Source organism: Monodelphis domestica, chromosome 5, assembly GCF_027887165.1.
Source record: "Monodelphis domestica isolate mMonDom1 chromosome 5, mMonDom1.pri, whole genome shotgun sequence".
In the NCBI taxonomy this organism is placed as follows: domain Eukaryota; kingdom Metazoa; phylum Chordata; class Mammalia; order Didelphimorphia; family Didelphidae; genus Monodelphis; species Monodelphis domestica.
Window position 1 is genome coordinate 113,315,843 of NC_077231.1, and position 14,570 is coordinate 113,330,412.

Sequence of the window (14,570 nt, forward strand, 5' to 3'; positions counted from 1 at the left end):
TGAGGCGGGCGCCACCAATTGGGGCCTGGCGTCGTTTAAGCGTTCGGGGCCGGAACTCGGGCTGTGCTGTGCAGGGTCGGAGCCCGGGATTGAGGGGCAGCTAGCGCCTGTGTGAGGAAAGAGGGGAGGGGAAGGGAGGCGGGCGTGGGAGGAGGCCGAACACAGCTGAGCAGACCACTGGGAACCCGCCGGGCGGACTTCCGGGGCTGGCGGAGCTAGCTGGGAGGCGGCGTCAGGTGTCCATGCCCTCGGTCCGAACCTCACTATTCAGGATCCTCCTCCTCTATGCTTGACTTTTTGTTCCAGGTGTTTTCTTCCCTGGAGGAATTGCAAGTTCTCGGTGTAAGTTACAATAATTTCCCCTCCCCTTTCTTGTAGCATCACCTTCCTTTTCCTGCAGCGCTAATAAGCGCCTAATATATGCGTGTTGACTTGAGTTCCTCCTGCATTTTCGGTCTGGTCTTTCTAGGCTTTACATGGCAATACCCCTTCACTTAGGCAGCGCTGGCTTGTCGGGCCCGAATGTGGGTGTCATTGGTTTTCTTTCTCTATTTGTTTCGTTGTTTTCTCTTTAGGGATGGGTGAAGATCATAGCCTGACTTCTCTACATATAACCCCAGGCAACATGAGGCTACTCACTGTCATTCCCTCCTCGACTGTTGATGCCTCCCAGGAAGAAATGCAAAGGCCAGCCCCGAAAATCACAATTGGTATTCCGAGAAGGGCCTCTGGACGGACCCATGCATCCCTATGGATCCCCACAGCTGGCAGCAGCCCTCCCGAGACATGCTCCCATCAAACGGATCGACCACAAGACCATCACTTCTTGGGTAAGGCCAGAGAGTTCTTACACTTGGCGCTTGTGATATTATATGGTTCTGTAGTACAGATACATCATGTACATCATAAGAAAGGCCACCCACCCATGTAGTGGCACACTGGGGCAAGAAACGGTTTCTGTCTATTGCCATCTGCCATTCCTAGGCTATCTAGTGAAACTTCCTCAACTAACTCCCTTCCCATAAATTGTAAAAATGTGCAGGTTTGAATCTCTTGCTGAGGGGAAAGCTTAGGGGTTGATCAGATATTGACTAGTCAAGAAGGAGAATTGTTGACATTTAGACTGGCTTTGCTCTGCCACTCTCTACAAAGAGCAGTGACTACACAGGAAACTTTGAGGGTATTGCACCATTTGGGACATTCCTTTTCTAGCAGGAAACTTTCTTTCCCACTAAAGACTAAACAGCAGTCTGAGGATTTAATAATATGTGCTTTTACTTTGTGTCCCCTGTTTCTGTTGACCTGTGGCTAGCTTAATAAATCAACAGTCATTAAGTACCTCAACTGCATTAACATTTGAAGACACTTCCCTTTCTTCCATATACTGATCACTCAATCAGCAAGCATTTGTTAAGAATCTTTATTAAGTGCCAGGTACTGGGGATACAAATACAATTATAAGTAGGACCCACTTTATCAAGGTTTCAATTTCCTTGATTTAAGTAATTTGAGGTGAAGACAGAAGTCTAAGGTCTGTCCCTTGCTTATCTTTTCTGCTTTCACTTTTACTTTTTTCCCTTTTCCTTTTAAAAGGTTTTTCTTTTTTGGGGTGGGGTGGGATGTGGGGCATGAAGTTAGAAAGCCATGGAGCACCACGGAGGAAGAGAAAACATTTGGATATGTGGTCAGAAGATTTTCACTTAAATCACTAGTTTCAACCATTCTCAAAAGATTTTGGAATCTATATGGGCCCTTCTCCAATGAAACAATTCCTACTTTGACATGTTCATATTTTGAAAGAGCAGCATGTTTATACATGTATGCATGTATATCTCTCTAAATATTTGCATACTCTTATGTATATGTATATATAGAATACAAAGTAGTTTAGTAGGGAGGGCACTAGCAATTGGTGGTGGTGAGGAAAATCTGTACATGGACAAGGTGGTACTTGAGCTGTGTTTTTAAAGAGAGGGATTCTAAGGGGTATACATGAAAATGAATCACAGTCAAGGCATGAAGGAAGCCTGAGAAAAACATACAAATAGGAGATGGGATGTCTTGTTTGAGGAACAGAGAAAAAGGCCAGTTTGGGCTGGATTGTAGGAAGTGGAATGATGTTACTTGAGACAAGATAGTTTGGGGCCAGGTTGTAAATGGCTTTAAAAGCTAAAATAATAGAGTGACTTAGACTAGGAAAAAAAAAAGGTTCTGAGTAGCACTCTTTAAATTGCAGCGTCTTATGATAATATAGCCATGTGGTATAGAGGAGAATGGATTTTTCATTGTTCTCAAGTAAGGTATGTTCATCTTTAGGTACATTATTTATTATTTAAGGGGTTACTCCATGCTTGACATTCTTAATAATCTAAAGACTACAACTTGAAAGAGTTTTGAATTATATGGTGAAAAGTAAAAGTTAGGAGCAGGGGCCAGTTTTAGGCTTTAGGCTTAAAGAGTGCTTAAAGAATTATTTGTTAGAGTTGACTGAGAAATAGGATAGACAACTATTAAAAACAATAACTCATAAATATGTAGTGCTTTAAAGTTTATGATTCATTTCTTGTAATATTCCCATTCCTTGTAGGATTTGAACCCAAAGCTTCTGACTCCAACTCTGATGCTTATACTGTAGAACAGGAGCTAAATATGCTACTGATTTTAATTGTGGATAGGCTCTCATTTTATTTTATCTTATTTTTTTCCCATTTGAATTAGTTTATTTAGTCAATTTAGAACATTATTCCTTGGTTACAATAATCACATTATTTCCCTCCCTCCCCTCCACCTACCCTTCCCGAAGCCAACGAGCAATTTCATTGGGTATTACTTGTGTCCTTGATCAGAACCTATTTCCATGTTGTTGATGTTTGCACTAGGATGTTCATTTAGCATGTTCATTCACCATATCCCTTCAATCCATGTATTTAAGCAGTTGTTTTTCTTCTGTGTTTCTACTCCCACAGTGTTTCCTCTGAATGTGGATAGTGGTTTTTCTTGTAGATTCCTCCAAGTTGTTCAGGGTCACTACATTGCCACTAATGGAGAAGTCCATTACATTCGATTGTACCACAGTGTATCAGTCTCTGTGTACAATGTTTTCCTGGTTCTGCTCCTCTCACTCTGCATCACTTCCTGGAGGTTGTTCCAGTCCCCATGGAATTCCTCCATTTTATTATTCCTTTGAGCACAGTAGTATTCCATCACCAACAGATACCACAATTTGTTCAGCCATTCCCCCAATTGAAGGGCATCCCCTCATTTTCCAATTTTTTGCCACCACAAAGAGAGCAGCTATGAATATTTTTTGTACATGTCTTTTTCCTTATCATCTCTTTGGGGTACAAACCCAGCAGTGCTATGGCTGGATCAAAGGGCAGACAGTCTTTTAGCGTCCTTTGGGCATAGTTCCAAATTGCCTTCCAGAATGGTTGGATCAATTCACAACTCCAGCAGCAATGCATTAATGTCCCAACTTTGCCACATTCCCTCCAACATTCATTACTTTCCTTTGCTGTCATGTTAGTCAATCTGCTAGGTGTGAGGTTAGGCTCTCATTTTAGAAAATCTGGGTATTATATCTGTGGTTTCTTGAATAGAGACTAGGGCGGTTTCCAGAAATGTTTGTGGGCCTGGGCTGACTATTTCTGTTTGTTTTTTAGGTGTCTCCTCAGTTTAAGAATACAGTAGAAGCCTGGTTGCCAGTGTACCCAAAGCAGCAGCAGATGCCTTACAATCTTCGGAATCTAGCAAAAGGTTCAAGTCGAAAAGTGACCAAGAATAGATTTCCACCTCTGTCCTTTGAGAGTTCAGAGTCTTCTTCCAGTGAAGCTACTCTGGACAGTCTCTCAGTTACAAAGTGTCCTATGCAGCATCCAAAGGACACTACCCAAAGGCCCTTGGTTCCTGTATTCAGCCCTCAAAGCTGTGGGGAATTGTCTCCTCATGACCTTCAAACTCCAGGTTACATGTTTATCCCACCTGATATCCAGACCCCAGAACAGTCTCCTGTGAGGAACAGTGGGCAAATTCCCACAGCCCATAGGCAGCATATGAAAAGGAGTTGCCCCCTCCTTATGGATCCTCCAAAGAGCCCAGACCCTGGACCTGTACTGGTTGCAGACACACCAGAGGAGAACTATGGGCTGAAGGTAACTTGGAGACGAAGATATGAACTTCTTACGTACCTCAGGAAGAGGGGAAAATTGAGCATGAGCCAGATTCTTGTGAAGACTTAAGTGGAGCCTTGGAACATTGGTCTCTCTTTACCAATAACTTGGATCCAGGAAGGTAGAAACTTACTTTGCCTCATGGGATGGGTTTTGCAATGCTGCTAAATCCAATTTCTGGCCTTTGAAGAGATCAAATCAACAGGCTTAAGTATCATTTAGGAACCTTGTGGTCCTTCCTATTGATATAATAGGGTACCATCAACCCCGGAATCATTATATGAACAAAAGCAGAAATTCCTTCACTGTGTGTTTTGGTATTACCAGTTATTGGCACAGCATATACAAACCATTCTTTTTATATTTTTTCTTCCTGCTATTTTTCCAGTTTAAAGATCATTCACTGCAGTTAGAGGGAAAATAGTCTACAGTTATTTTCAACAAATTGTAAAATACACACTTAAGGGTAGGAAGATAACTTTTAGAAAATGTTTACAAATAAATGCACAAAATGATAAGTGAAAACTGCCCCTTATTGCCTGTAGCACAGCAGTATTTTATATTTAACAAAATGCCTTTGATCATCAGGTGGTATAGTTGCCCAAAGAAAGGAAAACCCCATGGCTGTCAGGAGAGGGCAAGTTTAGGGATTTTGATAAACAGAGCTCTAGCTAGTCAGTTGTTCAGTGGTGGAGTTTGCTCTGCAAAGATTCTGTAGTGGTTGCCCTTTCCTTCCCCAGGTCTTTTTTAAGATTGAGGAACTGAGGCAAACAGGGTTAAATGGCTTAAGGGTCACAAAGCTAGTAAATGTCTGAGGCAGGATTTGAACCAGGAAGGTGAGTCTTCCTGATCACAGGCCCAATGCTCTATTGCTCTTTCCACTGTGCCACCTAATTGCCCCAGGTGGTAGGTTGGGGAGTAGGGGAAGGAGATTTTCTTGATGACCAGAGGAGGAGCAGATTTAGACTTTGTGGAAGGGAAGGAAACAAGTATTTATGAAGCACCTAAGATATGTACCAGGTGCTGTGCTGTGCTATACACTAGGGCAGAGCCAAGGGTCTCAATTTTCCAGGACTGTAGATTTCAGGAAAAATGTATAGTTAAACTTTGCACAAGGAATATTCTTTGTCAAATTGCCCTTATTTTGGATTAAGAGTGTGGGGTTTTCCTTAATGGACTTCCCTGACCAGCAGGGTTCCACAAGGGAAGGGGCTCACCTTTGTGATGGGACCCGAGGAGAGGTAGGAACGGAGAACCAGGGTGGAAATGAAAGACATGGACAAGTCAGTGTTTGGATAGGGCAGGCAATCCCTATGATACTCCCTTTGATAGGAGAGTATGAGTACAAAGGAACACGAGGTGGAGGAGGAGATTAAGATAGGGAATGCAGGCCGAGATGGTTACAGCCTCAGGGAAGGGGAAGGTCAAGAGGAGAGAGAGACATAGTCATTGAGGAGCCCCGTAGAGCTCCATGGAAGGGGAGAAAAGCCAAGAACCAAGAGGAAGTTCATGGGTTTGCCTCTGAATTTATTCCTGTCCTGCTTGGGCGGTACTCCCAAGCACGTAGTACCCACATCACAAAGTATAGACAATTAAGATTGGGTGGCAAGGTAGAGGGAACACCTTTGGGCGTGTAGATTGCAAACCGTGGTGCTTTCCTGGGGAATTGAGTCGGAGCATGTTAATGAGTTTGTCTTAGCCAAGGGCCGCATGGCCAGTTCAAGGTTACATTCACAAGCCTCATTGGTATAACCTTATGCTTGGAGACACAGTAGCCATACAGTCATTTATATTTCATAGATGTGAATATGCTTGGGATGCTACAAAGAGAGTAGAAAGGATGGCATTTAATTTGCAGGCATTGTCACTTAATCCCCAAAACAATTCTGCCACATAAGTGCGGTTATTATCCCCATTTTACAACTGGGGATACTGAAGCAAACTAGTGGCTTGCCCACATTTCACAGTTAAGTATAGTGTCTGAGGACACATTTGAACTTAAAGGCTTCAGGACCCCAGGCTCAGGATGTTCCATCCCCTTAACCTCCACTTGACCCATTCGGAGTGTGCTGGAGAACTGTGGGCTGGAGTCTCAGGGAATAGCCCCCCCGTGTTAGAAACAGCTGTTTGACCACTCTTTGGGGTAGGGACCGCACCTCTTTCTAGCACGTAGACTGCTTAGTCGGTGTTTGGCCACGGGAAGAGGGGTAGCAATGTGGCCTGGTGGAGGACAAGCTGGTGAAAGGGAAGGCCCTGAGATTTGCCACCGTGCCGGTCCCTTGGGCCGGACGCCGCGGGCAGCCGCCCGCCGCAAGTTGAAGAACTGGGGAGGGGCATGGGGGTGATCTAAACTGCTTTCCATCCCCTCGCCCCAGATGAGGGTGGGAGTCTTATCACCCCAGGCTCAGCTTGGGCTCCCACGCAGGCGCCCTGCGCTCCTTTGCCCCCTTCTCTCCCCTCCCCTTAGAAACTCTCCCGCATCGCTGGACTGCAGCAACAGCCAATGAAGCGGCAGCGGCGGCTCTCCTGACCAATGGGGGGTGGCGGTGATGCGGGGTCCGGTTGCCAAGGGGCGGGCTGCGGCGTCGGCTGCGGCTTCGGCTTCTAGAGCCGGGGTCGGAGCCTTGGGGACTGGATGCAGTTCCCGCTTGCAGAACGGCTCGGGATGGAGGCGGCGCGCCACAGACTCGGGCCCGGCGGGGATAGGTCAGCGTTGGGTAGTGGTCGGGTTCCTCCTAAGAACCGTGGAGGTTGGGGCTAAGTGGTCAGGCTTGAGGGCGGGTGGGCTCGCGGGCCCGCTGCTGGCCAGGAGGGCGGAAGGGAGGGGCCGTCCGGGAGGTGGGGAGCCGGGGGGGTCCTGGGCCGGCCGTGCTGGCTGCCCCCACCACGGAAATTTCTTTTGCCCATTCTCCGCCCAGCTAGGGGCGTGGGGGGGGGTCGCATTTTTTCACTTTGCCGACACTAGGCCTCATTTTTTTCCTTGGTGGCAAATAAAATTAAGATCTGCTTCCAAGAGCGTAGTAACCAAAAAATAAATTATCTAAAATATGTTCATATTTGAGGATGTCAAAGCAGAAGCATGGTTGGATGGGATCTAGTAACCAATACTAATTCCGAAGCTTTTTGGAAGATACCAGTAGGCTGAAAGTGCAAAATTAGTTTGCAAATGTTAAGTATTATTAGTTCTGGATTATTCGGGATCATTGCATTCAATTTGTGTTACCTAGAACCTTTGGTTTTCTATTAATTCTCTTTTCAGCTGCCTCATTCTCTCACCCCCTCATCGGAAGGAGAGTCAAGAAAATAAAATCATATGAAATCTATTTTCCCTTAACTCACATGTTGCCCGGCAATTTGCAACAGCCTTTCCCCACAACGACTCTGTAATGTGGATAGCGTAGTGATTAATTATGCCTATTTTACAGATGAATAAACTGAGGTTCTGAGTGGTATATATATGCTTGGTGTCATATTTAGTAAGTGTGCCCGATTTAAATCCAGTTCTGATGCTTGGTTGCTTTCTTTGAGGTGTTAAGGGGATAGCCTGAAACTGGAGAATGTTAAAACTTTACATTGAAGAAAGATATTTAACTTATAGATAAACCCAAATGAATAGATATTTCCTTCTCTTTGCCCGATACCGTGGAAAATCTAGAGAAAGACCAGATCTAGGGAAAGATCTGGTCTTTATAAATTTCAATTAAATAATCAGAGAAATTGAGTGCCTCTCCAGCTGTTTCTTATTCCTTTCCAAACTGGTTTGTTGGGAGCTGTGGATTCAGTTCCTTTGAACAATAAAATAAACGAATTAATGAACAGATTTCTGAGTACACTTGCCAATAAATATGTCTTACCCCACTTTTACTGAAGCATAAGTAAAAAGGCACTATGCGTTGTAGTTGTTCAAATATTTATTGAATGAATATTTAAATACTCCACAATCTTTGATTTCATTTAGTATAAGTACTCCCTCCATGCATGAAGATGACAACTCCTTTCACTTCTTAATAATTTATGTTGCTGATTTACTTTGAATAGATATAATGAATGGTCTTGGGAAAGGCTGAAGAGGAAATGAGACTCATCTTTAGTTTGACTAATTTATCAAGTTGGGGAGGGAACTGCTCTGAAGTCAGATTTAATTATTTCATTGTCCAAAGCAACTATTTCCACAGTTTTTATCATCTCAAACATCAGTGTATTTGGAAAAGAAGGAGAAATTGCTAGAGTAATATTCTAATTTTCTGATTACATTTATTGAGTAGATGCCGGCTAGGATGCCTATAGTCAATGTTCAAATATTCATTTAATGATTAAATACTTTAAGCATCTGTGATTTCATTGGTGTGATTGTTCCTTCTGTTGATGTAGAGGGCCAACTCCATGAATTACCTTCTTTAATGATCTTAGTTGTGAGTAGTAGTTAACTTTTTTTGAAGAGGATTAAGACACATTGAGGGGTGATGACCTGACTTCTTGGTGAATCGAATTTAAGTGAGGCAGAGTAGTATAAAGTTGTCAGCCTCTCTCTTCCTGAGTTATTAACAAACAAAATCAAGGCTTAATGGTTATAATGGCTTGCTGTGACTAGAAAAAAAAATGTTTTCTGATGCTCATTTTTTTTGACAATATACCTCTCAAGAGTTAGATAGACAGGCATCAGGCTGCTTCTTGGATTAAAGCCTATCTTGGAAGAGCTCTCTGTACTGGAACCAAGGTCATCATTATCCCCCAGCAGGACTTCAGTGGAGAATTGACTAAATGAATGAAAATTTAAAATGTTATTACATGTGTACAAGTTAATGTTTTATGTGACTAATGGCTTTTAAAAGCAGGTCTGTTTGATCCAGTAACAAAGAGCCAAAAGATTTTTAATTCCCTGAACTTGAAATCTAAAGAGAGAATTTTTTTGGTGGGGTGGAGAGGAGAAGAATGGCAGGCAAGGGAGAACACTAGGAGAAAAGAAAACTTGTGAACATGGGAATATCCAATGGAGCTTAAGTTTTCTGGGAAAAAAAATCTTATTTTTAAAAATGAAAATGGACAAACGATAATTTCTAAGTCAGGTCGTTTTTTATTTCTACCAGATAATAGTATAGCTTCTTTTGCTTTTGAGTGCATTTGTGGCAGAGAGAATGAACTGACTGGCTTTTAGGGTTCAGATTTTTTATAAAGGTGTGGACAAAGAAATGCTTTTCATTGTAGGACAAATAAATAGGAGGTAGACAGATAAAAAGATAATAGATGATCATGAGTAGGCATAATATTCTGTAACTTAAAATTTGTATTTCTCTGTTTTGCCTTAAAGTAGATATATTTTCATAATGAATAAAAAAGTTCCCAAAACAAAGTAAAACCTTCCCTAAATTTTAAATTTGAAACCAAAATTGTGATTTTGATAGAGGATAAATCACGGGAGCCTTTTGGAAATTGGTTGTTTTGCAATGTATATTGACTTTTTGTGTTAGAGCTTGACTAAACTATGTTTTTTTGTTTGTTTTGAGAATTGATTTGGTGAAAGACAACATCCAGGAATCAAGGCTCATTTTCAGATCCCAAAGTTTTCACAATAGAATTCATTTATTTATTGTGGTTTTTCTTCAGATGCTAAAAATAAAACTTCAATTTTTGCTGGGATTTTTCCCAAAGCAAATTTCTTTATTTTCTTTCTCTTTTCCTTAGCCCTTCAGAGTTTCATCAGATTCATTAATTATTGTTGCAGAGTATACACATACCCATTTAAAAAAATACTATGTTGTAAATAAGTTTGATAGTAAATACAAAGTGCTACAGCAAATGGATAAAAACATCTATCTTCTTTGTTTTCCCCCAATTGTGAGGCCTGCAGAAAGTGAATTACTATAGTGGAATTTCTTTGTTCTTAGTCTTTTTGTTTGTTAGTATTGTTAATAGAGAAAAATTGAACATTTTCTGAGCCTTCTGACCTTTCATTTTGGGAAGCTCTGCTGTTTATGTGGTTAACTATGTTGGTTTCTTCTCTATTTTTTTCTATTTCAACTTGTTTCTTCTTAGTAGAACAAAAGTAAGGAATCCCTAAATCATTCAACAGAAGATTAGGAGCTTCTTTTGAATATGGGAATGATGATGAAGAAAGCTAACATTTATACAGTGATTACTATGTGCCAGGTACTATGCTAACCACCTCACAACAACTGTGGGAGATAGATGTGATTCTGAAGCAAACAGGTTAAGTGACAGATAGCTAGTAAGGGTCTGTGGCCTCATTTGAACTCAGATCTTCTGAATCCTGAATCCAGGCCTGGCACTCTATTCATTGTGCACCCAGGACTTGAGAACTTAAAAAACACAATTTAGGATTAGAAATTGTTACTCTAATTTTGCGTATGAGAAGAAACTGAGGCTCATAAAGTTTAAGTGATTTAAACAGTTACACAGTTTAGTAAGTGTATGAGCTATGATTGTAATTCAGGTGTTCTGGATTGTAGGCCCAGCTCTCTATAAACACATGCCACTTGGGTGCCTCTCATTTCTTCAGCCATTCCCTATTGATGGTTTCCTGCAGCCAGTACTGTGCTACAACAAAAAGTGCTGTTGTAAATGAACTTACGAATTCTTTCCCTTTTCCTGTGATCCTTTTGGTAATGGTAGTATTGGTATTGCTGGGGTAAAAAGTATGTGCAGTTAAATGACTTTTGAGTATAATTGTAAACTGCTTTCACAAAGTCAGAACCAATTCACACTTCTACCAATAATAGTGTACTGTTCCATCTAGTTAGCCCAAATGGAATATGGAGATCAATGTCTCGCCCCCCCCCCCCCCAGCACATTATGGGGGTGGTGGATTTCTGAGTTAGAATGGAGTGATGTCTTTGGCTAACTCAGGGAGGGATAGAGATGGGGGGGGGGTCACCATCCAGTGACCTCAAAAATTATTGAGAACTTGGCAGTAGGGCACTGGGGAAGGGGAGAAGGACTTTTCAAGGCTTGTTTCTAATGGGTCCTTAGGTGCCTATTGGTATCAAAGCAGTTGAAGGGGATCCCTAAAGTGGCTGCCCCAGTCATAAATTATCTTGTGGTGAAAATAACATTTTGTGTAAAAACAAAAGGAACTTGGTCAGCTCCTTTTTTCCGTATTAATAGCAGTAGAGGGATGAACTTAGTAGGCATTTAGTAATAAATGTGTATTTGTTTGAATGATTTTTGAATGGGAATGATTTTTGATTACATGAGAAAATGTACCATTTTGGCTGCTTTGGATTATACTAGTACCAGTGATAATAACACACCACAGAAATTAGTAAATGCTGCAGATCAGGGCTTGGTTTGTTTTGTTGATTGTCTAGACATAAGAAAGTAATGAGGAAGATGTTAATAATACAGATTAAATTGTTTCATGGGTACGAAGAGCCAGTTGTTAGATACTTAGCAGTATATGTACCTAAGAACATTTTAGTGAGTAATTGCTATCATATATTCTTGGGGAGACCATACAAACAGGCTAAGGATTAATTCTGTATTATAAATCATACATTTATGCTATGTGATAATACCAGTAACTCAGCAGTATGACTGAAAATTTGTGAAATTTTGATTAGCTAAATGTTCTAAATCCCTCCTGGTTAGAGAAATGCAAATCAAAACAACTGTGAGGTACCCCCTTTCACCTAGCAGAGTGGCCAATATAACAGTAAAGGAAAACAATGAATGTTGGAGGTGATGTGGCAAAATTGGGACACTATGAAATAAGCAGAACCAGGAGAACATTATACAAAGTAACTGAAACATTGTGGGATGATCAAATGTAATTGACTTTGCTACTAAAAGCAATGCAGTGATCATGGACAATTGTGAGGGACTTATGAGAAAGAAAACTATCCACATCAAAAGAAAGAACTGTGGGAATAGAAATCCAGAAGAAAACATGATTTATCACTTTTTTATGTGGGCATATGATTTGGGGTTTTAGTTGTAAAAAATTATTACAAAAGTGAATAATATGGAAACAATATATCAAAAAATTTCAATATAATAAAATATTTTTTAAAAAGAAGTCAATGGAAAAATTGGCATAAAATGTTTTTTAAAAGTTCATATGAATTTTTAAAAATGAGCATCTCAAAAAAAAAAAAGAACTTGTTCTCATCTGAATAGAAAACCTTATTGTGCTTTCTCAATGTCTAGGGCATAATGTTCTGGCTTAAAGACCTAGACCTAAGTGCTTTAAAGGGAGAATCTTGAATTCTTCCATGTTCCCCTCCAGCATCTTTCTGAAATTGATTAGGATAATTTTTAGTCATGTCCAACTCTTTCTGACTCCATAGGTGCCAACTATCTCATCCTCTCTTATTCCCCTCTCCTTTTGCCTTCAGTCTTTTCCGATATTGGGGTCTTTTCCAGTTAGTGCTGTCTCCTCATTATGTGGCTAAAGTGTTTAAGCTTCAGTCTTAATATTTGATGTTCCAGGAAATAGTCTGAATTAATTTCTTTAAGTATTGACTGATTTAATCTTGTTATCCAATGGACTCTAAAAAATCTTCTCTAGTGCCATAGTCTGAAAGTGGCAATTCTGTTTTCCTTATAGTCCAACTCTCCACACCTATGCATTATTACTGGAAAAGCCATGGCTTTGATTATATATAGAGTCCTTTGAGTCAACGAGGTGATTTCTTTTTATTTCAGAATGCTATCCAGATTTGCCATAGTTTGCCTTCGAAGGAACAGATTTCTTTTAATTTCATGGCTGTAGTTGCCGTCTGCAATGATCTTTGAGACCAAGAATATAAAATCTAACACTGCTTCTGTTTCTTCTTCCTCTCTTTGCAAGGAAGTGATGGGACCAGTTGTTATATTAGGTTTTCTTCATTTTAAGCTTCAAGGCAGCTTTTAAATTGCTTTGTTTCACCTTCATCAAGAGGCTCAATTCTTTACTTTCTGCCATCTGAGTGTTGTTGTTGTCTACCTATCTGAGATTGTTGATATTTTCCCAGTGACAATTCTGGCTTTTGATTCATCTAGCCTGGCATTTTGCATGATGTACTCTTCATATAGGTTAAATAAATAAGGTGACAGTCTTGTGGTACTCCTTTATTTGTTACACTTGACCTTCTGAGCTTGCTCAGGAGACAGGTCAGATGATCTGGTATTCCCATGCTTTTGAGAACTTGGCTATATTTTGTTGTGATCCACACAACTCTCTACTGTGACCTAGCTGGCTTGGGTAACCTTGCATGGTAGTTTCATTGAGCTATGCTACAACAAGGCAGTGATCCAGGGATTAGGATAATAATCAAAACTAAGAAGAAGATTTTTATTCATTCAAAAGAAGCATTTCCTGAATTCATCTTTGACCAGTAAAAGAGAATCTTAGAAGGATGGTTAAAGAGTGATTGATGGATAAAATGATTCTCCAGGGTACTCTCTGAAAGTTAGTTGAGAATTCTGTTTGATAATTCAAAACTGTTTCCTGAATTTTTATGTGAAATTTATAACTTTTATTATTGAATTTTGTATTTTTGGTGGGGAGAATACCATTATTTTTAAGTGGGAATGGTTTGTGCCAGACATATTTTCAAAGGTATGGTGGATTTCCATCCCTTTGAATTTTGTGTCTCAAGCAGAATTGCTTAGGTTTATTTACTTAATTAATTTGATTCTGTGGGAGATTCTAAATAGAGAATGGAGAGTTTTTCTTTCAGAGTCTTAACTGCTTCTATTTACAGAAGAAGAAATTGGGACCTAGAGATATCCTGACTTTTTCTAATGTCACAAAGTTTGGAAGTGGCTGAGCAAGTATTTGAATCAACATCCTAAGTCTGAAATCCAGTACTCTTCCCATTGTAGCATTATATGTATTAATAAATGCTAATTAAATCAAATGTGATAAAACTTGATATAATTCTTGTCTTAATTGAACCAGAGCAAGAGTATATTGATGTGTACACAAGAATTTAAAGATGCATAAAGCTGTGGCAGGGGAGATAAAAGCAAAATTCGGAAACTGAGGAACTTTAGCCAAGTTAGCTGGAACACTACATGTAGTAATTGGACATCCAACAAAATCCAGGAGTATTTCTAAATTTATAGCAGAATCATTTGAATTAAAAAAAATGATAAATAATTCCTTTAGATCCACTATATAGTTTGATGAAAAATTCTCCACATAAGACTAAGAAGTCAGGTAACAAAAAGCCTAGAAAAAGAATTTGAATATTTGCAATGTAAAAAAGTTCTGCCATTTGTTTTTATTCTCTGAGGTGCTAGAGGAATTGACTGAAAAGTCCTCAAGCAAGTCACCATATTTTGATTCCTAAGATATAGCAGAAGCATTACTTTGGAGGTTGTTCACTAGTACTGAAAATAGAATTCTCAGCAAAAGATGGAATCTATCATTAAACACCTAAAGTTAAAAATACCAAAGAA

General features: G+C 40.1%; 2 protein-coding genes across 6 annotated transcripts in view; both read left to right on the forward strand.

Moving 5' to 3' along the window:
* The window catches only part of RHNO1 (RAD9-HUS1-RAD1 interacting nuclear orphan 1), a 28,527-nt gene extending 23,833 nt beyond the window's left edge, over positions 1-4,694 (forward strand). The window contains exons 1-3 of one of the 4 annotated variants that reach the window (XM_056799119.1): positions 1-111; positions 576-830; positions 3,663-4,694. In XM_056799119.1, the coding sequence (XP_056655097.1) occupies positions 663-830; positions 3,663-4,238 (744 nt within the window). In that variant the 5' untranslated portion in view covers positions 1-111; positions 576-662 and the 3' untranslated portion in view covers positions 4,239-4,694. Of the gene's footprint in view, positions 112-203; positions 343-575; positions 831-3,662 lie in introns of those variants that run through there. The other 3 variants (XM_007503771.3, XM_016425953.2, XM_056799120.1) reach the window with 3 other exon arrangements.
* A 2,052-nt stretch (positions 4,695-6,746) lies between these two features.
* The window catches only part of TULP3 (TUB like protein 3), a 52,706-nt gene continuing 44,882 nt past the window's right edge, over positions 6,747-14,570 (forward strand). The window contains exon 1 of one of the 2 annotated variants that reach the window (XM_007503769.3): positions 6,747-6,875. In XM_007503769.3, coding sequence (XP_007503831.1) covers positions 6,805-6,875 — 71 coding nt within the window. In that variant the 5' untranslated portion in view covers positions 6,747-6,804. The remainder of the gene's footprint in view (positions 6,876-14,570) is intronic. The other variant, XM_007503770.3, reaches the window with a different exon arrangement.